The following is a 23,232-nucleotide window of genomic DNA, read 5'->3' on the forward strand; positions in this document are numbered from 1 at the left end:
ATTGACAGTGCCACAATCGGGCAGCACCTCCGTACTCGGTCACACGTTCGGTGTTGATGAAGACGACGTCCTTCTCCCCGTTCCAGCTGGCAGCGGAAGTATTAGCTCCTCCTTGAATCCCGGCAGCACGACGGCGTGGTGGCGGTGTCGATGGAGATCTCCGGTGGAGCTTCGCTAAGCGTTGCGGGAGAGGTGGAGGAGGTGGGCGGCTAGGGTTTGGGAGAGGGGGTGGTGGCCGGCCACTATGGGGGGTGCGGCCAGCTATGGCTTGGTGTGGCCGGCCCCCTCCCCTTGTCCCTCTTTTTATAGGTGGAACACCCAAGAGTTGGTCTACAAGTCTTCGAATAAGACCCCAAACCAAAACCTTCCATATGACATGAAACCTACCCAATGTGGGATTCCCACTTGAGGTGGGATTCCCACCTTTCCTTGGGAGGGGGTGGCCGGCCACCTTAGGTGGAGTCCACCTGGGACTCCACCCCTAGGGTTGGCTGGCCATGGGTGGTGGAGTCCCTTCGGGACTCCGCCTTCCAAAGTGATTTCTTCTGGACTTTTCTAGAACCTTCTAGAACCTTCCATAAATGTACCGGATCATTTCCAAACTTGGAATATGACTTCCTATATATGAATCTTATTCTCCGGACCATTCCGGAACTCCTCGTGATGTCCGGGATCCCATCCGAGACTTCGAACAATACTTCGAACTCCATTCCATATTCAAGTTCTACTAATACGACATCAAACCTTAAGTGTGTCACCCTACGGTTCGCGAACTATGTAGACATGGTTGAGAACTCTCTCCGACCAATAACCAATAGCGGGATCTGGAGATCCATAATGGCTCCCACATATTCAATGATGACTTTAGTGATCGAATGAACCATTCACATACGATACCAATTCCCTTTGTCACGCGATATTTTACTTGTCCGAGGTTTGATCATCGGTATCTCTCTATACCTTGTTCAGCCTCGTCTCCTGACAAGTACTCTTTACTCGTACCGTGGTATGTGGTCTCTTATGAACTTATTCATATGCTTGCAAGCTATTTAGAGGACATTCCACCGAGAGGGCCCAGAGTATATCTATCCATCATCGGGATGGACAAATCCCACTGTTGATCCATATGCCTCAACTCATACTTTCCGGATACTTAATCCCACCTTTATAACCACCCATTTACGCAGTGGCGTTTGATGTAATCAAAGTACCTTTCCGATATAAGTGATTTACATGATCTCATGGTCGAAAGGACTAGGTAACTATGTATCGAAAGCTTATAGCAAATAACTTAATGACGTGATCTTATGCTACGCTTAATTGGGTGTGTCCATTACATCATTCATATAATGATATAACCTTGTTATTAATAACATCCAATGTTCATGATTATGAAACTAATCATCTATTAATCAACAAGCTAGTTAAGAGGCTTACTAGGGACTCATTGTTGTTTACATAACAAACATGTATCAATGTTTCAGTTAATACAATTATAGCATGGTATATAAACATTTATCATAAACATAAAGATATATAATAACCACTTTTATTATTGCCTCTTGGGCATATCTCCAACACTTGCTAGCATGGGCATTCAGGACTCGGTGGGGATTGCCTCATCTCCAATGTCTGTTGGTAAGTCTTCAGTTAATTCGTGGACCTCTCCAATGACTGCAAAATCTACTGTTTTTTTATCTCTAATAGAATGTCCATCTGAAAATATGTCAGCTCGTCCTACTATGGAGGAGGTTATTGCTTTTGGGGGAATTCCTAAGACCTCGTTAGGTGTGAGGACTAGAGCTGGACTAGGTTGCCAGCTTGGTGTGGATATGCCTTAGAAGGCAACGATGAATGCAAAGTTGAGGGATGTTTCTTCTTGTGTAGGTAAGTCTTTGCCTCCTAAATTTTCTATTGTTAATATACCTGATTCTGAAATTATTCATAAGGCGGATCGGTTTGGTATATCCTTAGGCCAATCTAAAGGGGAGGTAGTAAAATCTATTAAAGGTATTAAATTGTTAGAATAGGAACGAATTTTAACAATTTTGTAAAAAAATGTGGATGAGAATGTTAATAAGGACGAAGACCCTTCGACTCTTGTGACGTCTAAAGTTTCTACGCTTTGTGAAGATTTGATTGAGGATGATAGCATCCCAGTGGACTTAGATTATCATTTGGAACATCTAAATCTGGTAGTTAAGGAAAATAAGACTAGGGTGAGAAAAACCTATGATACAAATAATATCCGAAAAAGTACTAGGAGAAGAATTAAAAAACAGTTTTCATGATGCCGAATCTAAAAGAAATGAATTGGAATCCTGGTGGTTTTGGGGATACCGCTAAGCATTTGTTTGTTAAAGAGGCAAATAGGGACCATAAATTAGATTTTGTAGCCTTATTGGAGACTGGAAGATCTAATTTCTCTATTCCTTTTTAAAATCAACTTGCTGCGGGTTTTAGTTACTCTTGGTTCTGCCTACCACCACATGGTCGATCTGGAGGTATTTTAGTTGGTATGAATTCTGACACACTTGAGGCACTAAAAGTGAGCACGGAAGACTTTTGTGTAAAGCTCCATATCAAGTGTAAAAGAGATGGTTTCGAATGGATTCTAGTGTCGGTCTATGGGGCTGCTCAAGACGCACATAAAGCTGAATTCTTAGCGGAATTAGTCAAAACATGTGAGGCTGAAGCATTACCTATGTTGGTAGGTGGTGATTTTGATATTATTCTAAAGCGAAAACAAAAAATAATGATAATTTCAAAGCTCGCTGGCCTTTTGTTTTCAATCAATTATTGAACATTTGAACCTGCGGGAGGTTGCTCTATCTGGGAGACAGTTTGCGTGGGCGAGTCGTCGAGAGGAACCAACTTATGAGAAGCTGGATAGAGTGCTTGCCTCCATCTCTTGGGAACAAAAATTTCTCTTAGTCACTATTCGTGCATTGACAAGGGAGGATTCTGATCATACACCGATTCTTATTGACTCAGGGGTGAAAGCACATTTGAGCAATAAGCCAAAATTTTCCTTTGAGTTGCATTGGCTGCGACAAGAAGGTTTCTTTGATATGATTCAAAAGGAATGTAATTCAGTAATGGTGGGATTGAATCCGATGGATGTTTGGTTGAATAAACGTAGGCATATCAGAAAATTTCTTAAAGGATGGGCAAAGAACCAAAGCGGGAATTATAAAAAAGAGAAGGAGAGGCTACTTGGTATTATTGATTATTTGGATGTGAAAGCTGAAACAAATAACTTGTCGTTGTCGGAGAGAGAAGATCTTAAAAGTTCAAATGAAAAGCTAAATAAATTAAGAAGAAAAGAGGAGTCTAAATGGGCTCAAAGAGCTAAAGTTAAGCATATTCAAGAAGGGGGGAATAATACGAGATATTTCCATTTGATTGCAAATAGGAAACATAGAAAAAAGCAAATATTTCAGTTAGAGCAACAAGAAGGAACTATTGTTGGTGAAGACAATTTGAAAGTCTATATTACTGAATTCTATAAGAAATTATTTGGGGCACCGGTTCCAAACAATATCTCTTTGGTAGAGGAGGAGGTGCAGGACATTCCTCAGATATCAGATGTTGAGAATGAGATCTTGACAGCTCCTTATTCTGAGGAAGAGGTCTATGAGACACTTTTTCAGATGGAACGTAATAAAGCTCCTGGGCCTGATGGTTTCCTGGCGGAGTTTTATCAAAAAAATTGGGTGGTAATAAAGGATGATTTGATGGCGCTGTTTAATCAGTTCAGTAATGGGGACTTGCCTCTTTACAAATTGAATTTTGGCGTAATAACATTACTACCAAAGAAAGAGGATGTCGTGCAAATACAACAATATAGACCAATTTATTTACTGAATGTGTGTTTTAAAATATTTACTAAAGCCGGTACAAATCGTATAACGGGGATTGCCCCACGAGTTATAAAACCAAAACAATCAGCCTTTATGTCGGGGAGGAATATCTTAGAAGGGGTGGTCATTCTTCATGAAACTATTCATGAGCTACATAGTAAGAAAATGGATGGGGTTCTATTTGAGATTGACTTTGAAAAGGCATATGATAGAGTGAAATGACCATTTTTACAACAAACTTTGAGAATGAAGGGGTTTGTGCCAGAATGGTGTGGGGTTGTTCAACAATATGTCCAAGGGGGAAGTGTCGGGGTAAAGGTAAATGATGACATTGGTCATTATTTCCAGACAAAAAAAGGTTTGAGGCAAGTAGATCCGTTGTCTCCTATACTTTTCAATATTGTGTTGGATATGTTAGCCATCATAATTGAACGAGCAAAAAATGATGGTCAAGTAGGGGGCCTTATTCCTCATCTTGTTGAGGGGGGATCTCTATATTACAGTACGCTGATGATACTATCCTTTTCTTGGAACATGATCTCCAGAAAGCTGTGAATATGAAACTAATTTTATGCCTATTTGAAGAACTCTCAGGGCTTAAATTTAATTTTCACAAAAGTAAGATTTTTTGTTTTGGAAAGGCAAAGGATGAGGTTGACCAGTATAAACAGATATTTGGATGTGATGCTGGCTCCTTACACTTTAAATACTTAGGTATTCCTATCCACTACAGAAAGCTTAGAAATTCTTATTGGTACCCAGTGGAGACCCGGTTTGAAAGCAAATTGGGATGCTGAAAAGGCAAATTACTGTCCTATGGGGATAGACTTGTTCTTATCAATTCAGTTCTAACAAGCTTACCTATGTTTATGCTATCTTTTCTAGAGATACCTGTTGGGGTAAGGAAAAGATTAGATTTCTATAGGTCTAGATTTTTTTTGGCAATCCGAGGAAAATTAAAGAAAATATAGACTTACCAAGTGGAATATTGTCCGTCGACCCAAAGACCAAGGGGGTTTAGGTATTGAGGTTCTTGAACTTAAAAATAGATGTTTATTGAGTAAGTGGCTTTATAAACTTCTTAACGAGGAAGGGGTGTGGCAAGAATTGCTGCAGAATAAATACCTAAGACAAATGACCTTATCTGAGGCAAAAGCTAAACCTACAGACTCTCCCTTTTGGAAGGGATTGATGGGGGTTAAGGATGATTTTTTTAGTCGAGTTTTTTTCAAAGTGGGTAATGGAGTAAATACTCGTTTTTGGGAGGATACTTGGTTAGGAAAAACACCATTAGCCCAACAATATCCATCCTTATATAATATTGTGCATCACAAGAATGTAACGATAGCTCATGTGTTAGCTCAAACGCCTCTGAATATCAGTTTTAGAAGGTTGTTGGTGGGAAAAAATGGACTTTGTGGTTACACTTATGCCAAAAGCTTATGATGGTTAATTTAACTGATGAGAATGATCAATTTATTTGGAGTTTGACAACAACTGGTTTGTTTACAGTGAAATCTATGTATGAGAATCTTATGAATGACACACACCTTTTCTGCGAAAATACTTATGGAAAGTTAAAGTTCCTCTTAAGATAAAAATATTTATGTGGTTTCTGAGTAATAAGGTTTTGCTTACTAAAGATAATTTAGCTAAGAGACGGTGGAATGGGTGTAACCAATGTGTTTTTTGCGGCGAGCAAGAGACTATTGAACACTTATTCAGCACTTGTCCTTTAGCTAAACTACTTTGGTGCACGACTAATTTTACTTTCGATCTTGCACCTCCAACCAATATTACGAATATGTTTGGTAACTGGTTAAATGGAGTTGATAGACAATCTAAGGCTTTCATCTGTATTGAGATTTCTGCCTTATGTTGGTCTATATGGAGGGTGATGAATGATATTATCTTTAACAAAAAACAATCTTTTCACTTTTAAGGACAGCGGGATGCTATGGCTACTGGATACACACGGCTCCAGATGATCGCTCAGGATATCTTGTGCCAGCCTGGCTGGCGGCACAATAGACGGCTACTTTGATGTGTAGTCCAGTTTCTCTTTGTTTATTTCACTTGTTGATTCTTGTATCAAATCTGGGCGATGCTTGAGATGTTCTAAACTATGTACTCATAACGATTTTTAATAAAAGACCATGTGCATCATGATGATGCAGAAGCGGGGTTTTATTCCCCATTTCGGGAAAAAAAATGTGTCTTTTATATTCTCTAAACTGCACGTATCACTTACTTTTGGAAGTTCTGCATTGTAATTTGTTTATCATTATATACTTGTGTAGTTTCGAGAGTACATTTTCCTTGTTTCTCTGCTGGCAGGATGGCTTGTCCACCCGAGATCCAGAACTGTACATCTTTATATATTTATATGAAATTGAGTGTAAAATATAAGGTGAATGAATTCTTGTAGATGTATTTACCGAACCACATACTGCTGTGTTTGCACAAGCAAATTAATACTGTTGTATGAGCTAAATGTTTGCAGAACATAAGATCACAATTATGGCATTTTGCTGTGGGTAAACTGAAACACTGAAGTAATACTAAGACTTGTCTTGGCTGATGTCGATGTATTTAATCTGAAAATTCCAGATTAGACCCGTAAACTGAACTTCAGAATAGAACTCCAAGACGAACAGTAAGTAATTTCTACCTAAAATCCGTCTCTCAATGTTATAATTGGCATAAAATGATTTATTCACTGTTGTATTTTGTTCAGACTAATGTTGGAGCTTCCATTTCACTAGTGTCAGCCTCCAGTTGCTGCTGAGTGCTTTTGGGTTCGGTAAGTCCTTGGTAGGAGTATTTCAGACTATAGATTCATATGATCATCAGATCAACCATGAGTTCAATCAGCTTCCGTTGTTTTCTTCGTGTAATCGAAGAGTTATATTTTCCTGTATCTGCACCATGGAGAAGAAATCGAATATATACTAGAAAAGAGAATCTCATGAGTCATGGCCTCTGCACCATTTATGCACAAATTCCTTACAGTTGTTACAAAAACCAAAAAGGCTTCACCCAAACCGGCCAAACAACAGTTTATACATGGTAGAAAAAAGGTAAACGGTAATAACGAGGGGATAAAAGGACGAAGTGATGTCAAAGCGTCCTCAGATTTCACACAGTTGATGGCAAAACCTTCCCAAGAGATGAGCATGCCTGAAGAAGTAGCTCTGGCCTCACTGGATGCTGCAGTCCGCTCTTGATCGAAGCGTAGTCTGGCCGATCAGCTTCACCATCTTACTAACTGCTCTCTGCTGCAGGGGAGTCCATGCTGCGCAGCCAGAGGTCGGCGATGTAGCGGTAAACCGACTCCGTCAGGTGGACATCGTCCCAGAACAGGCGGGCAGACGGTTTCTCGCATACATTTGCACCATCATCGCCGCAAATAAGCATCCCAGGCCCGCCGCAACACTGGGTAAGAACGTCCTCTTCGAGCCCTGCAGGATTTGCACCGTCAACCTTTACCAATTACTATCATCATCTGAACATGCGAAAACATTCAGTGGTAAGGTGCTTACCAAACTTGGCAGGCGACTCCACCCTCTCGATCATGGGGCCGAAGAGGTCGCCGTAGACGATCGTGACGCCGGGGTACCTGTCCCGGAGCTTCTCCAGGGCCTCCTGCAGCAGCAGGTTGTGCTGCATCCCTAACTTGTTGTAAACATTCAGGCAGCCGGTGGTGGAGTTGTATTCTGCCGGGTCATCTTTGGCGAAGTAGTGGAGAATCTGCGGTATGCATCCTGACGGGACCGTCCCAGGAACCAGGATGCTCTTCGCCCCGTGCGTGACGATCAGCCTCTGTTACCATTGCCACAGCTAGGAGATCAGTACTGGCAGACTCGGGGGGTTTTTAAGGCTGGAACGCAATGCAGGTTGGTAATCCCTTGCTAGTACATTGTTCGTTGGTGAGGTACCTCGATGGCCATGGAGATGGCACTGATCACATCTGGAACGAGAGACGTGATCTCGTCCATGCTCTTCCCGAATGAGAAGTGGTAGTCGTTGACCCCGAACTCCCCCAAAATGAAGAGCGATCTACCGAAGAATCTCTCGCACCCTGCGATGCAATCATGCAGTTTTCTTTTGTCACTCTGCAGGCAGGCAGACAGGCTAGCTGGATGCACGCGTTAGCATGTGGAGGTCTGACTTGAGAGTTTAGAATTGAGAACCTCGGGCTGTGTGGCAGAGCGAAGGCTTGAGTGACTCGAACCACTCCAGCTGCACGCCCAAGCTGGTGTTGAGAGGGAACTGGTTGCCAGGATTGGACCCGTCGTGGAAGCGAGCGGCGTCGAGAGCGGTGGCGGCGCCAACGGCGAAGTTGGCGCCTCGGCGGAAGCTCCCATTGTGCGCCAGCGAAGGCGGAACCAGCGGCAGACCTAGGCGCTGAGCTGCAACCACAGCGAAAAACAGTGACCACTGACCACCCTTCAAATAAACAGTAATAGTTCTGTAACATTGAGGAGCGAGCATGCACCGATGAAGTCAATGATGAGGCGGCCGTTGGAGCAGCGGCCGGTGGGTCGTCCGAAGAACTTGGAGCCGTAGGGAAGGCGCGTGACGGGGTCGAACACGCCGTTGTCGGCAAAGACGACCGGGTTGTTGCCGGTGTCGGTGTAAGAATTGCCGAAACTGAAGATGGACTCGTACCGCCGACGTAACGAGAGCGCCCGGGAGGCGTGGCCTGGCCATCCCAGGTTCGCGAGGAGGAGCAGGAGCCATACGCTGCATAGCAGCTTGCTCATCTTGGTATGCGCCTAGCTCGCAGCGGCTCACAAGATCTATCTAGGGAGCGCGCAGCTGCAGTGTATATATAGTACAGAGTGCTACGTTCGTTTTAGAATTCGAGGTCGCGCCACGGCCACGATATGGAATAGCTACTCACTCAATATAGAATCTAGAAAAAATCAATGATGAATACAATCATATCATCTCCACCGGCTCTCGATAGCGTTCCCGATATCATTTTGGGGACCGGAATCGAAAATAGGTTCACACCAGCGCGTCCCAAAAAGCACTGGCGCTTTTTCGAGTCCAATAGAAGTGTTGGCAATCCCGTGGCGAAGGGCGCGAATCGGACGCGCCGGCACCTCGCGACACGAAAAAAATTCGGCGTGGGAGCCACCTGTTAGCCACACATCCCAAAATATACATCTTTTCCACCAAAACCCCTTCCCCTCCGCCGCTCATTTCTCCCACCCGCCGCTCCATCTCCCATCCAGGCTTCAACCCGAAAAACCCTCGCCGCCGCCATGCCGCCAAAGAGAAAGGCTCCGGTGAAGGCAGCGAAGGCGGGCACGAAGGTGCCGTCGAAGCCGTGCACCGTGGCGCCGAAGGAGAGGCCAGCGAACATGTCGCAGGAGGCATGGGAGGAGGAGAAACTCCGCGTGTCCATGGCGACGGCCAACCGCAGAAGGCGCCGCCTCGCCGCTCTCAAAGCCGCGAAAGCGGCGGCTGCTGCCGAAGTGTGCCTCGGCTTGGGCGGCGGCTAGCCCGAAGGGAGCCAGTAGCCTGCCGGCCGCAACTCTGGCGACGGGTTCTCGTGCTCACCCTCGTCGCCGGGGTACTACGCGGGGAACTACGGGGAGGGGCTGTCGCTCTCGCAGATGCGGCTGTCGCAGATGGATGGCCGCGCCCGCTACTTCCCGAGTGCACCGACATCGACATGACTTTCGACCCCAACGCGACGTTCTCTCTGGAGTCTGCGCCGAGGGGTAGCGGTGCCTTTCTCTTGGGATTGGACCTCAACTCGTCTCCTGACATGCGCCGCCCGGGAAGCACCGACATCCACGTGAAAGACGGCATCGGCCTCCTCCGCCACCTCTTCACCGACGAGAGCAGGAGCGCCCACCAGGTGTTCGGTAGCGCGTCCGGCATGTCCATGGGCGACGACGAGGTGAGTTTCCTTTCTTTTTATGTGTTATGTACATCGTAGACACCGCCGACGACTGAAAGTAGGTAACTTGTTGCGTATATTGCCGCCGGGAAGAGATCCTCACCGGCTTCATACGCCATGGCCACGCCTACTAACCCCCCATCGACGAGTATGAAGAAGAGGCCGATGAGGACGAAGGTGAGGAAAACAAGGTCCAGGAGGAGATGATCGACGCTGACACCGGCGTGACCACGACGACGATGACGAACAGGCGGACCGGCGGCACTCGTGGTCCTAGGTGGAGGTCTTTGGAGGATGAATGTCTCTTCGACGCGTGGAAGCAAGTGAGATTTTGCCCCATCACCAGCACCAATCAATCCTCCGGAAAGTACTACAAGTGCATCCTTGATTCATTCAACGAGAAGAATAACTATGATGAGTACGCCACCATCAACATGATCCGGAAAGAGGGGGCCCTCTCCGACCGTTGGAATATCATCAAGACGGCGTGTAGCAAGTTCCATGGCTACTATGAGATTAAGGGCCGGAAGGAGAGCGGAAAGACGATGGTGGATTGGGTATCTCCATTTGGTGATGTCTATTTCATAATGCATCATAGTGTATCTATTTGATGATGTCCATCTTGTTCTATATCTTGTTAGATGCTCAATGCCCTCAAGATGTACAAGAACCAAAACGAGGACATAGATTTTCCCTTCATGCATTGCTTCAACAAACTACAAGGTTGCAAAAAATGGAACGCCATCGTCAACACTCTCAACAAGGACGGTGTCGGGGAAGATAGGCTGGTCGATCCAGCCAGCGCCTCCACCGGGTGTCCCATTGGCAACAAGAAGGGCAAGGCCAAGAGGAATGTGGCGCCAACATTGGCCGCCATGGACGCCTCCCTCGAGAAGATGATATCCTCCTTCTCAATGGAGAACAAGGAAGCAGCGGATAGGGCCATTGTCGTGTGGAAGGCAATACTAGAGAAGCAAGACATGGAGATTGAGTTGGAGAGGGAGAAGGTGGAGACGACAAAGATGGAAGCTCACGCTGCTACGATGAAGGCCACCAATGAAGTGACGCAACATTCGTTGGCCAAAATGTCTCAAGAATCCAAGATCTTGATGGCCGACATGGAGAAGATGGACTCATTGGCGAGGGCGTGGCACGAGATGTACTACGAGCGCATCAGCCAAGAGGTGCTGGCGGCGCGAGCTGCGTCGGCGTCCATGACTCCCCTGGCACCCTCGACTTTCATGACTCCGCCGGCACCGTCAATGTTCATGCCTCCCCTGCACCATCGTCGTTCATGCCTCCCCGGTGACCGTGTATCCGGTTGCAGTGATGGAGCTGCCGCCAGGGCTCGCCAACGATGAGGATGTCGTCGAGGTTGAGACGCCCATGACCCCGTTCATCTGATCATTTGGCCTTGAAGCTGAAGTTGTTTTTTGCAGCCAGACTAGATGGCGATTTGGTGGCCGGATGTTGGCCCAAACTTCATATTCGAAAACCTATTCGAATTTGATGACCGTGTGTTGGTCCTAACTTTATATTCGGAACCTATTTGAATTTCTATGCTTTTGTTTGACTTTTTAATTTAAATTATCTATCGGGGCTGCCGTATGGAGAACGCCGGTTTGGAAACAGCTTCCCCAAATGGAGGATGATGTGTCAACGCCTCCTATACGACAGTGTCGACGCCTTGCCCAGCGACTATTTGGGGCGCGTGAGGTGGAGATGCTCTTAGTTGCCCGGCATCAAACGCATCTGCCACAACAGGAACTCTGGGTGCATCGCTATTCGATTTATTGAAGTTATGACATTTTAGGCCTTTGAACATGCCTACATCAGGTCGGTTGGGCAACAGAAACTCTCGTTTTCTCTTGTTAATGGTTGGATAGGTACGGCTCGCCTACCAGTTGCAGGTGCAGCACGAGACATGCGGTAACTTCACCATGTGGAATGTTCTCTACCGGAGATTCAAACTTTGCAGAGTGTGCAAAATACTCGGAAAAGACAGTCCGAAACTTGGTAAAGTCTTTGCCGAGTGCCTCAGTGCCTTTGGAACTTGGCAAAGAAGGAAGACACTGTTGATCGTAGTTTGCTTCAGCAAAGCTTTTCCATACAAGTGTGATTCAGTTTTCTTTTGAACCTCATCCCGCCAGCAAAGCTATCCTGAAAACTGGTAGTTTTGAGAAGTGATAGTTTAGAAAACTGGTAGCTGCACGTCAGCAAAACTATCCTGAAGAAGTGTCACGAAGAGTTTGACTCAGTGGTGAATCTAGTTTGCTGGAGTCTCTTGAAGCAGTGAAAATTCCCGTGTGTTCGTTCCGTGCCTGCTCCCAGCATCTTAGGGAAATTCCAGCTTTTGAAGATTCCTAGATCGAGGAAGAGAGTGGATGGGTTTGACAGAGTTATGAGTAGTTAAAATTGTTGTCTTTTACAGTGTTCTAGGAATTTGGTTTCACTCTTATCGTACACGCATCGGAGTAAGCCTTTTGTAATTCAATTTGCTACCTTCTATAAAATACGGTGCGCCACTGGCATAGTCTAAAAAAGGGATTCTTAGTTTATGTGTGGTTGGTATTCTTTGGATTCTCTAAATTGCATTTCTTTCTTATTTTTTGAGATTCTGAACTGCAATTCACTATCCTAGTAGACTTGAGGTATTCTGCAGTTTTAAGCAGACACCTTGGAAGGACGGTTTGCTTATTCATGTCCTAACTATTCAGAACTAAAAATATTTACATATTTATCTTGAATTGAACAAAAGATATCCGTTGAATGGATTCTAGTGGATTTATTTACTGCACCGCAGACTGCAATGCTTGCACAAACTTGGTTATCCTGCTGTTTGAAGCATTGCTTCTCATGGTTTACCCAAGCAATGAAAAAATCTTGTTTGTGAATATAAGGATCACAATTGGCCATGTGTGGAAGATACTTGCCAGTACGGTTCTAGATTCTTATTTGTTAACGACATGTCAGACTGAACTATACAGATCCATTTGTGGCTCAGATTTGATCTGGAATTTCCAGATCAGATCATCAGCTTTGGGTAATTTCTAACATAAACCAATGTGCCAATGTTACAGCTAGCATAAAGAAGTTTATCCGCTAGTTTGTCTTGGAGCTTCGATTCTTCTGTTTCATTTTGTAGTGTGAGCCTCCGGTTGCTTCCGCTGTTCCTCGGTTCCTTGACGTAGTGTTACAGACAGTCCAGGCTCCACATAGCCATCAATCCATGAATCCGAGCAGTTGTCATCTAACTGACTGATAACTGCTTTCTATTGTAGGGGAGACTATGCTGACCAGCCAGTCATCGGCGATGTAGCGGTAAGCCGCCTCGGTCAAGTGAACGCCGTCCCAGAACAGACGAGCAGACGGTTTCTCGCATAGGTACGAACCTTCATCGCCGCAGAAAAGTGTCCCTGGCCCTCCGCAACAGATGGTAAGAACATCTTCTTCGAACCCTGCAGAATGATAACGATCAATGTTAACCCCTACATTTTGCAAAGAGCGATAGTAGCTTATTCCAGGAGATTACTTCAAACCCCGCATAGTGACGTAATAAACCCTGCGGAATGACAACACAGAACCACATCTTGTTCAGGCCCTGCAGAAATGACAACAGATGCTTACCAAACTTGCGAGGCGACTCGACCATCTCCATGATGGGGCCGTAGAGGTCGGCGTAGATGATCGTTGTGTTTGGGTGCTTTCCCCGGAGCTTCTCTAGGGCCTCCTGTAGCAGCAAGTTATGGTGCATCCCTAATTTGTTGTAATCCTCCAGGCAACCGGTGGTGGAGTTGTATGCAGCTGGGTCCTTGTCGGCAAACATGGCGAGAATTGGCGGCACACAACCTGATGGGATTGTCCCCGGAACGACGAAGCTCGTCGCCCCGTGCTTGATCAGCCTCTGTTGCCATTTGCCATAGCTAGATCAATATGTACTACTCGAGCCTCTGTTCTCATTATGCAATGCAGTAGTACATGGTTGACCGGTGGAGTACCTCGATGGCCGTGGAGATGGTACCGATGACATCCGGAACAAACGCCATGACCTCTTGCACGCTCTTGGCGAGGAACGAGAAGTGGTAGTCGTTGACCCCGAATTCGCCCACGAAGAAGAGGGATCTGCCGAAGAAGTCCTTGCACTCTGCAGAGCAAATGTACATTGCTTATCAGTTTCTTGCATTCTACACGCTGCAGGTACAGGGGGCTAGCTGAATACACGGATTTCCATCCGTAGGTTTGACTGAGATTTTGAGAATGACTAACAACCTTGGGTAGTGTGGCAGAGCGACGGCTTGAGTGACTCGAACCACTCCAGCTGCACGCCCAAGCTGGTGTTGAGGGGGAACTTGCCGCCGTGGAAGAAAGCGGCGTCGAGAGCGGTGGCGCCCCCGACGGCGAAGTTGGCGCCGCAGTTGAAGCTCCCGTTATGCGCAAGGGACGGCGGCACGAGCGGGAGTCCCAGGCGCTGAGCTGCAATCAGAGCAGTTGACCACATCACGTCTATCTCGCGCGAGAGTTCGTTCAGGGAAGTGATAATTGAGGAGCGTGTACAGTATGTTTTACCGATGAAGTCGATGATGAGGCGGCCATTGGAGTTGCGGCCGGTGGGGCGGCCGAAGAAGGTGGAGCCGTAGGGAGCGCGCGTGACGGGGTCGGGGACGCCGTTCTCGGCGAAGACGACGGGGTTGTTGCCGGTGTCGGCGAAAGAGTCACCGAAGCTGAAGATGGAGTCGTAGCGCCGGGCAGAGAGGCCGGTCAGGGAGGAGGGGGTCAGTGCCCATGTCGATCCCAGGTTCGCGACGAGGAGGAGCGGGAGCAGGAGAGGTGAGACGGCGCACAGCAGCTTGCTCATCTTGATGTGTGGCCAAGAACGAGAAGGATGGACACGCTCGCAGGGATGGCGATTCAGCCGGCGGCAGATCGCGCTTACCGCGTGGTGCTTCGCCTACGACTGTGACTGATTTAATTGGCCTCCATCCTAAATTATAAGAAGGAAGATTTGCTATACCATTTTCAGACTTTATTTTGTAATCGTTGGAGACTATTTATTACTATAAATATATGTGGTATTGATTATATATAAAAAAATGTAAACTTAGTCAATATTTTCTGAGTTACCAAGTTTAGAGAAAAACTATACATATCCGTGGCCGAATCTATATCAACAGATTTACCAAAACGATGAATTTTCCTTGTGTATTTATCAAGTACTAGTAAGCTTGCACGTGCAATGCACGTCTCAAATTTAAAATTTTAATGCATATCGCAAATTCAAAGTTTGAATACACAAAGCTTATAACGTCAATCCACAAATCTCTTATCCTGCATATGTAATAATTTGGATTGGAGCAATTATTTTGAATAGAAGTCATCTCGTATAAGATGTTAATGTATTTTTTATAACTTGCATGACAAAAAAAAGTATATCCATGTGTTAATTGAACAAATCGATCATCTGTCCATGTAGACCGTTTCCAGTCATGTGCACAACTTAGGTTTGACACAGTATAAAAAGCACCACCCTGATTAACACAATAAATCTTGTCCATCCATAATAACCAAATCCAATGGATAAAGATTGAATGTAGGTTACATAAAACATGGTCGTAGCTGTTGTATTACATCTATTTGCTCCTTAAGCTCACCCCACTGCTCCTTATCAGTTATCACACCTTTTATGGTCTTACAAGCACATCATATATTCAACAATTTTGATTTCCCGACGATGGAAACCACATAAACAACACGTGCATCTCCACTCTTTTCAACTTGAATCCCTTGCCAGCAAAACCACCACCACCATCTTTGGTTTCAGGAGTAAGCAATTTCCACCGTTATTTTGTAACTTAGCCTGATCAAAGGAATAATTCTTAACTATATACAGTGAAACATTCTTTAAAAGTAGTACCAAGAGTTTAACATAAGGAGATGCTCATATGTATCAAGTCATACAGAAGAATAAAATCATTTAACTATTGATGGAATGGAGCTCGTGACTGTTTTAAAAAAAATCATCCCTAGATGCAAGCTACTCCCTCCGTCTCAAAATGTAAGGCGCCTAAGGTTAGTCAAAAGTCAACGTCTTCTAACTTTGATCAAATTTGTAAAAAAAATATAAATATCTACCAATACCAAATCAATATCAATAGATTCACCATAAAGTACATTTTCTCAAAGTACCATTTAATATTGTAGATGTGGGTATTTTTTCCTCAATGTTTGGTCAAAGCTAGGATGATTTAACTTTTGATTAATCTTAGACGTCTTATATTTTGGGACCGAGGAAGTATTACATAGTGCAACATATAACACCAGCAGAGCATTGATGCGGCCCTCACCGAACAATTATGCATGCAGGTTCATGTACAACAAAGGAACCATGCTATCGGATTTGATAATATCAACAAGATCCACCATACACTGCTGATAATCCAGCATAAGAACTGATAATCCAGCATTGCTTTTTGTGGAATGGCTAAATTATCTATAATAACTTATTGGGATTCCTAGAAAATAACAACATGTACAATGTGCATCTTCTATTGATGCGCTTGCTAAGTGTGAAATTGCAGAATACACACTGTAATTGATAATGCAAAATACAATTGATTTCATAAATGAACTTTTGCATCTCCTATAATTTTGGATGATCTGAAATGATCCAGACATAATACACAAGCACATCTCTTCTTGAAATAGCACATTGTAGGGAATGTATTAGCCTGAACAACAATAAACGATAAACATGTATTGTTGAAACTTGGAACAAAAAGAAATATTGTATAAATAAAATCACAAGAGTGCTAAGGAGTATCATTCATGTCTCAAGGATCATCATCAGTAAAGAGGAAGTTCGCCGTGAATAAGTTCAGTCAGGAAGGCTTGCAACTAATAGTCAAATGCAGCGTTATCAATCACATAATTGAACAAAAAAAAGAATTAGTACGTGAAGATGCAATTACCAGCAACAATGAGGTCACACGTTTCTCACCAGCCAAGACAACACCACCCTTAGTATTTAATCCAGTCAGGGTAGAGCCTAGCTGCAATCCATATCAGGAGGATAGACAACCTAATTGCTACTTACATGCAGCGATGTTGCACATTGGCCTCAGCTAAGAATCAAGACACCCGCTGTCCCAAAGCTATATAGCCACAAAATTTCCGCAGTTCGATGCTTTGGACATGCGATCCCCTCCCAAAGAAATTAAAAAAAATGAATCTCACCTTGATGCCTCAATGGCGTACTTGGCCTGGAACTGCCCCTCCGGAAGAAGTATTCACCCTGCGTTCGTACTCCATTCTGCTGCACAAACCGAGAAAACCACACGATAATCATCAACCAGCCATCGCCGCCCAACACCGCGATAGATTAGAATCTATGTACAGAAGAAAAATATAAGAAAAAAAATCAAAACTCCAAGAAGGGATAAAATTGAATATTTATTGAGAAGAAGTTGTAAGGATGTCAATTTTAGTCCGCAGCGATGGGTGAAGGAGGAGCGTCAAAGCAATGTAAGGGCGGCGAGGTCGCTGTGCAGCGAGGTGACGGTGCGGCTTGGACGTCACCGTGCTGGAGGCGACGGGCTCTTGGGCGTCGTCTGGCGGTGTGGCTTGGACGTTGCCACGCAGGAGGCGACGGACTGCTGGGCGGCGTCGTGCGGCTTGGACGTCGCCATGACGGACTGCTGGGAGGCGTCTAATAGTGGTGAGACGCAAGGCAGGGCGTCGTCTGGGCCAAGAGTGAATAAGATCGCATGGAGTTTCCTTGTTGAAGTTTCCTATTTTGCATTAATTTCTTGCATAATTGTAGGGATGTGATCGTGGGACTGTGATTTCATATTCGTTGTGTGGAGTTTCCTTTTGTGGAGATGGATGGATGGATGGACCGGTGGAGGTGGAGCATGGTCAGTCAAAGTAAAATGCCACGTGTACACAAAAATTATTGTTGACGGTTAGATTAAGTTTAGTCTGTCTAATTGTGAGGTGGTAAGCCGTCGGTGTACAGTTATTGGTGTGGCTTTAGAAAAATTCACGTTTGCTCTTTTATTAGTAGTGGAGATTGTAATATTAATCTTTTTGTGTATATCTCCCGTCAAATGTAGTATGATTTAACTTTGGACTAAAAATACATGTCTTGTTTTTTTGGAATTGAGATAGTACTGTGTTACCAAGAAAAATCAACAACAGTTAAAAATATCAAATGATACCATACCTTCCATGGTACTACTTCCTAAAATTTAATTTTGCAAGTTTCAGTTTCAAAATAAATTCCTAAATATTCAACCGTTTACAGCTTAGAAAACAATCAAAATGCACGCAGAGAAAAAAGGACAAATCCAATGGATAGTGTCACAAAAAGATGTACATACAAAATTACACCATTTACATAGAGATTTGTCTTTTATATTTCTTTATGTGTATTTCAAATTTGGTTCTGAAAGTTTAGGAGCATGTAAACACATATTTTGTGAGCACCCATAGATTTGTTTCGAATTTTTATGCTTGTAAATTTGAATTTTGAAAAGTGGTGTTGTGGTGCCATGACATCTTGTGAGATATGGTATCACAGGATATTTTGTAGTTTTAGGCTCGATGTATGTCTGCACCGGGTCAGTTGGACGATTGAGGCTCCCTTATTGTGTGTTTTGTTGATCGTCAAGGTTGGTTTTTTTTATGACCGGGCTCACACCCCTTTTAATTAGCCACTTAACGAAATAGTTTTTTTACAAAACAAGACAGGAGAGAAAGAAAAGGGAAGAGCGAGCTGGTTGGTCGACTTCTGCATTTGTGCCATACAAGACCAGACAATACATATGCCGTAAGTGTAGTCAGGAGATATATGCATGATCCTAGGAGTGAATACCTTGATGCTGCCTATCGAATCTTGAGATACCTCAGATCAGGCAGTTTCCCGTTGCTTAGATAGCAGCCGTGAGCCTGCATAATTTCCAGTTCCACGTGGCAAGGTGTTACAATTTCGTAACATGTAAATCATAAGACAAAGAGTAAAGTCTGAAACAAACCTTCACTTCATAGTGGAGGTCTAAGATGAACCCCAACCTTCTAATCCCTGAAAACACGACCCTGACCTTTCTAATCCCGGTCAATCCTGGCCAAATGTCGCGATCTGCTCGTTTGCGCGTGTGTTTACTCATGTGGCGCTGATCAACCAGGATTTAACGCCAAAGTGGGCTGGTCCAGCCTAGTAGATGGACGTGGTTGTTTCGGCCCATAACTCCAATAGGCAAATTGATTAGTAGTTTAGCATACACAGAACATAAAATGTAGCGGATTGGAGTGCCAAAGGCACTTGACGAGGGCCATGGTGATTTCTTTACTCAAATCATGGTTTTTTTCATTACAAAGGTAGCTAGGTGCCTAGCTATGACCTAATCCAATCTGATTAGGGCATCTCCAGTGGTGCTACGCAAACAGACCGTTTGCGTCCGCTTTGACCGAAAATACGTCTGGCACCCTCTGCAGCCGCGTGACGCAAAGTGATCGGGCCGTCCGCGGAGACGCAAACCTGGCCCCTGCGTCTCTGCGGACGCTGCGCGGATGCGCAAAGTGTCCGCTCGCGTCTCCATCGGGCCCGCTTGGCAGCGAGTCTGCACCGAGGGTCTTCGGCGGTAAGCGCTTCCACGTCTGCGCCGTAGTCTTCGCCATCAATGGCGCGGCTGCCTGTTCTGCGCGCGCAGTGGCGGGCGGCGGCTGGGCTTCTGCGCCGCCTTCAATGGCATCGTATTCCGCGCGCGGCCGCCCTTAAAAATCCACCGGCCGCGTTGCTCCTTCGCCCACACCACACCTCCACTTGCACCACCACCGCCGCAGCGCCATGGGGAAGAAAAAAGACTTCGAGGTCCCGCTCCCCGTCACGGTGGGGAGGCTCATGCACGGCAAATGGATGCCGTGCGACGACGCCTGGTTCGGCGTGCAGCTGCCTGACGGCTGGCGGCTCAGCTGCCGCCGGGTGCCCATCCCTCCAGTACCTGCGCGTGAGCCTGAGCGAACCGCGGAGATCCGGCGCTGGAGGCGGTATCTGCCGGCGGACCTCCACGCCGATCCGTCGTACGCCATCGACTCGGAGCTTTGGCGTACGTACCTGTCCACGGAGACGGACATGAGATGAAGGGCAGGCTTCATGGGCGACAGGGATTATCCCTTCGGCCCTGCACCGTCGGCTCGTCGACAGCAGGCGCCGACGCGTCGTCAGCAGGCGCCGACGCGACGTGAGCAGGCGTCGCACAACGACGCCGACGACCGCGAGGACGACTACGAAGAAGCGTACGCCGCGTACGACGAAGACGACTACGTCGAGGCGCTCGCATACCATAGCGAGGAGGTGAAGGACGACAGCGACGACTACGTCGCTGTCGTCTTCCACGAATGGCAGCAGGCCATGGCGGAGGGCCGGAACTTCGACTTCCCGGAGAACATGACGGACGACGAGATGGCGAAGGTCGCCGTCCTCGTCTCCGAGTACGACACGCCTGTGCAGTCGCCGCTGCCCCGCTACGCCACCGCCGTCATGCAGCCAGGCCTGTCGGCGGATGAAGCACTTCGACAGGCGCTCCTGGAGTCGGCGGCGCCTCCTCCACCGCCGCCACCGCCGCCACAGCCTTATGTCTGGGCGCCTCAACCGCCGCCACAGCCGCAGCCCTGGGCGCCTCCACCGCCGCCACAGCCGCAGCCTCCTCAACCTCGAGCACCGGCGGTGCGCCCGACGTACGCTCCCCCGGATGGCAACTGGCCGTGGGTCATACCAGAGCTCATCCTGGTCGACAGCGACGAGGAGCAGCACAGCGACGATGAGCAACAGTAGGCGTTTAGGTTTTTTTTAAAATGTTTTAAGTATGTAAATTATGTTTCATGTTAAAAAAATGATTCGTTCTAAAAAAATGCGTCGTGCCGCTGGAGCCACCCCCGATGCAAACGGACGCGCGGTCGATTTCGACCAAAAGAGCCGACGCAAACAGACGCGCGCGGACGCTAAAATGCGTCGCGCCGCTGGAGATGCCCTTACCTACCATGTGCAAACCAGTTACTGGTGATTGTCCCCTATTGTTTTCCGTGAGGAAAGAAAGATGGCTTTCTTCTCAAACTCGGATGGGAACTGAGGGCATTACTAGAGCACTCCATGGTGTCGATTACCTGCGATTTCAGTCCTCTACATACGAGTCTGTCGGCCACAGCGAACAGCCGCCGAACGCCATCGCTGCCGTCGTAAGGGGGAGGAGTAGGCTAGCTACTGCACACAGCATGCCGAGGACCAAGGGTTTTGCATGCTGGAGTTATGGGCCAAAACTATCCAATCCATTGACTAGCCCATTGTGGCGTTTAATCCCGGTCGCACAAACGAGCAGATCGCAAGATTTGGCCGGGATTGACTGGGATTAGAAAGTTCAGGGTTGTGTTTTCAGGGATTAGAAGGTTGGGGTTCATCTCAGACCTCCACTACTAAGTCAAGGTTTGTTTCAGACTTTTCTCTAAGACAAAAGAATCATACAGTGCCGTCAAACAGACCTATCCGTGTTCCTACCCTTGCAAAGACGAAAAAGAAAAGATAGCGAGCTCAGAGGGCTGCAGACGAGCTTTCTGCCTTGTTCCAAGCTTCCCCCCACTACAGGAATGGGAGGCTATGCCGAGGGCCAGGCTATACGCCGACGGCCAAAAGTCGGGGCCGTCGGCGTATGGCCCGGCCAGGCCAGCCTGCCCTTTCAACACTCGGCGAAACGTGGCCGTCGGCGTAGCGACCTCTACGCCGAGGGCAGCCCTCGGCATATCTTTGGCCCTAGGCGTAGACAGGGCTACGCCGACGGCCACCCTCGGCGTAGGCTATTTTTCAAATTTGTCTAATTTTGTAAAAATCATAACTAATTCATATGATGTCAGAAAAATGCGTATGAGGTATCAAAATGTTCAGAAAAACATCCTCTATCCGTTTATGTCAAAATCATGCATATTTGAATCATGTAGAATAACATGTTAACATAGAAACAATTCAATCACTTTCTTATATGTTCTCATGTTCCCGTTTTAGCCAGATGGCAATTTAAACGAAGTCAGAAAATCTCGCGGAGCCGCATGACATCATTTTATGTGTCCTAGTAACCACTCCAAAAGATGGAATTGGGATACGACAATTATTTTGGAAAACCCTTCACGAACAGAGCTATCAAGTCCGGATTTCTATGGCTTTTAGGGCAATGAGTAGGAAACGGCCCGTGACACCGCATAGTTTATCGGAACGAGACCATATTTGGCACGTGCGTGGTCCCTGGGATGGGAAGCAATGCCCCGGGAGCGCATTTCCAATCCGACCCATGGGCGATGGTTTTTTCATTTTCGGGGTGCCAAAACAGGTTTTTTTGTGAAGGAACTACATGGGGCGCATTTTAGTATTACGCGAGACCTCTGCGTAGTGGTAGGACACCGTCTTCGCACCCCATATCACATGCCATATGTGCGCGCTAGCTATCTGGGAATCCATGCGGCTTCCTGCGGTGTCCCGCCGAATCCGCTGGAAAGTGACCGAATTTGAACTAGGGCTACACTTTCCGTCGCTCAATAAATTCCGCAAAAAATGTTTTTAGGTCTATGGCATATCAATTTATATGCCAATTTTTTTCCGTTTAGCGCGATGGTAAACGGGTGCACCAGCGCGCCCGGTACGGACATACCGCATCTCCGTGGGGGCCCGTTTTGGCCAAATGACAATTTAAACAAAGTCAGAAAATCCCGCGGAGCCGCATGGCGTCATTTTATGTGTTCTAGTAACCACTACAAAAGTCGGAATTAGAATACGGCAATTATTTTGGAAAACCCTTCACAAACAGGGCTATCACGTCCGGAGTTCTATGGCTTTTAGGGCAAATGAGTAGGAAATGTCCCGTGACACCGCATAGTTTGTCGGAACGAGGCCATATTTGGCATGTGCGTGGTCCCTGGGATGGGAAGCAAGGCCCCGGGAGCGGATTTCCAATCCGACCGATGGGCGATGGTTTTTTCATTTTCGGGGTACCAAAACGGGTTTATTTTGTGAAGCAGCTACATGGGGCGCATTTTAGTATTGCGCGAGACCTCCGCGTAGTGGTAGGACACCGCCTTCGCACCACATATCACATGTCATATGTGCGCGCTAGCTATCTGGGAATCCATGCGGCTTCCTGCGGTGTCTCGCCGAATCCGCTCGAAACTGACCGGATTTGAACTAGGGGTGCACTTTCCGTCGCTCAATAAATTCCGCAAAAAATGTTTTTATGTCTATAACACATCACTTTATGTGCTAATTTTTGTCCGTTTAGCGTGTTGGCGAACGGTGCACCAGCCCGCCTGATACGGCCATTTCGCATCTCGCGAGGGGGCTGTTTTGGCCACATGGCAAATTGGGCGTCATATTTGGATTCCTCTAATTTTTAGGTTCAAATGATGATATGTATGTTATAT

General features: G+C 46.3%; 2 protein-coding genes across 2 annotated transcripts; both read right to left on the reverse strand.

Annotated features, from left to right (window-relative positions):
* Window positions 1-6,819: 6,819 nt before the first annotated feature.
* On the reverse strand, window positions 6,820-8,679 carry LOC127341856 (GDSL esterase/lipase At5g45910). The gene is made up of 5 exons (XM_051367800.2): window positions 8,362-8,679; window positions 8,057-8,275; window positions 7,802-7,944; window positions 7,406-7,685; window positions 6,820-7,324 (listed from the first exon to the last, which is right to left on the reverse strand). The coding sequence occupies exons 1-5, from the start codon at window positions 8,627-8,629 to the stop codon at window positions 7,128-7,130; spliced, it is 1,107 nt and encodes a 368-aa protein (XP_051223760.1). The 5' UTR covers window positions 8,630-8,679; the 3' UTR covers window positions 6,820-7,127.
* A 3,974-nt stretch (window positions 8,680-12,653) lies between these two features.
* Window positions 12,654-14,709, reverse strand: LOC127341855 (GDSL esterase/lipase At5g45910). The gene is made up of 5 exons (XM_051367799.2): window positions 14,347-14,709; window positions 14,050-14,253; window positions 13,779-13,924; window positions 13,408-13,684; window positions 12,654-13,238 (listed from the first exon to the last, which is right to left on the reverse strand). The coding sequence occupies exons 1-5, from the start codon at window positions 14,633-14,635 to the stop codon at window positions 13,027-13,029; spliced, it is 1,128 nt and encodes a 375-aa protein (XP_051223759.1). The 5' UTR covers window positions 14,636-14,709; the 3' UTR covers window positions 12,654-13,026.
* Window positions 14,710-23,232: the final 8,523 nt, after the last annotated feature.

This window comes from Lolium perenne, chromosome 3 (genome assembly GCF_019359855.2).
Source record: "Lolium perenne isolate Kyuss_39 chromosome 3, Kyuss_2.0, whole genome shotgun sequence".
In the NCBI taxonomy this organism is placed as follows: domain Eukaryota; kingdom Viridiplantae; phylum Streptophyta; class Magnoliopsida; order Poales; family Poaceae; genus Lolium; species Lolium perenne.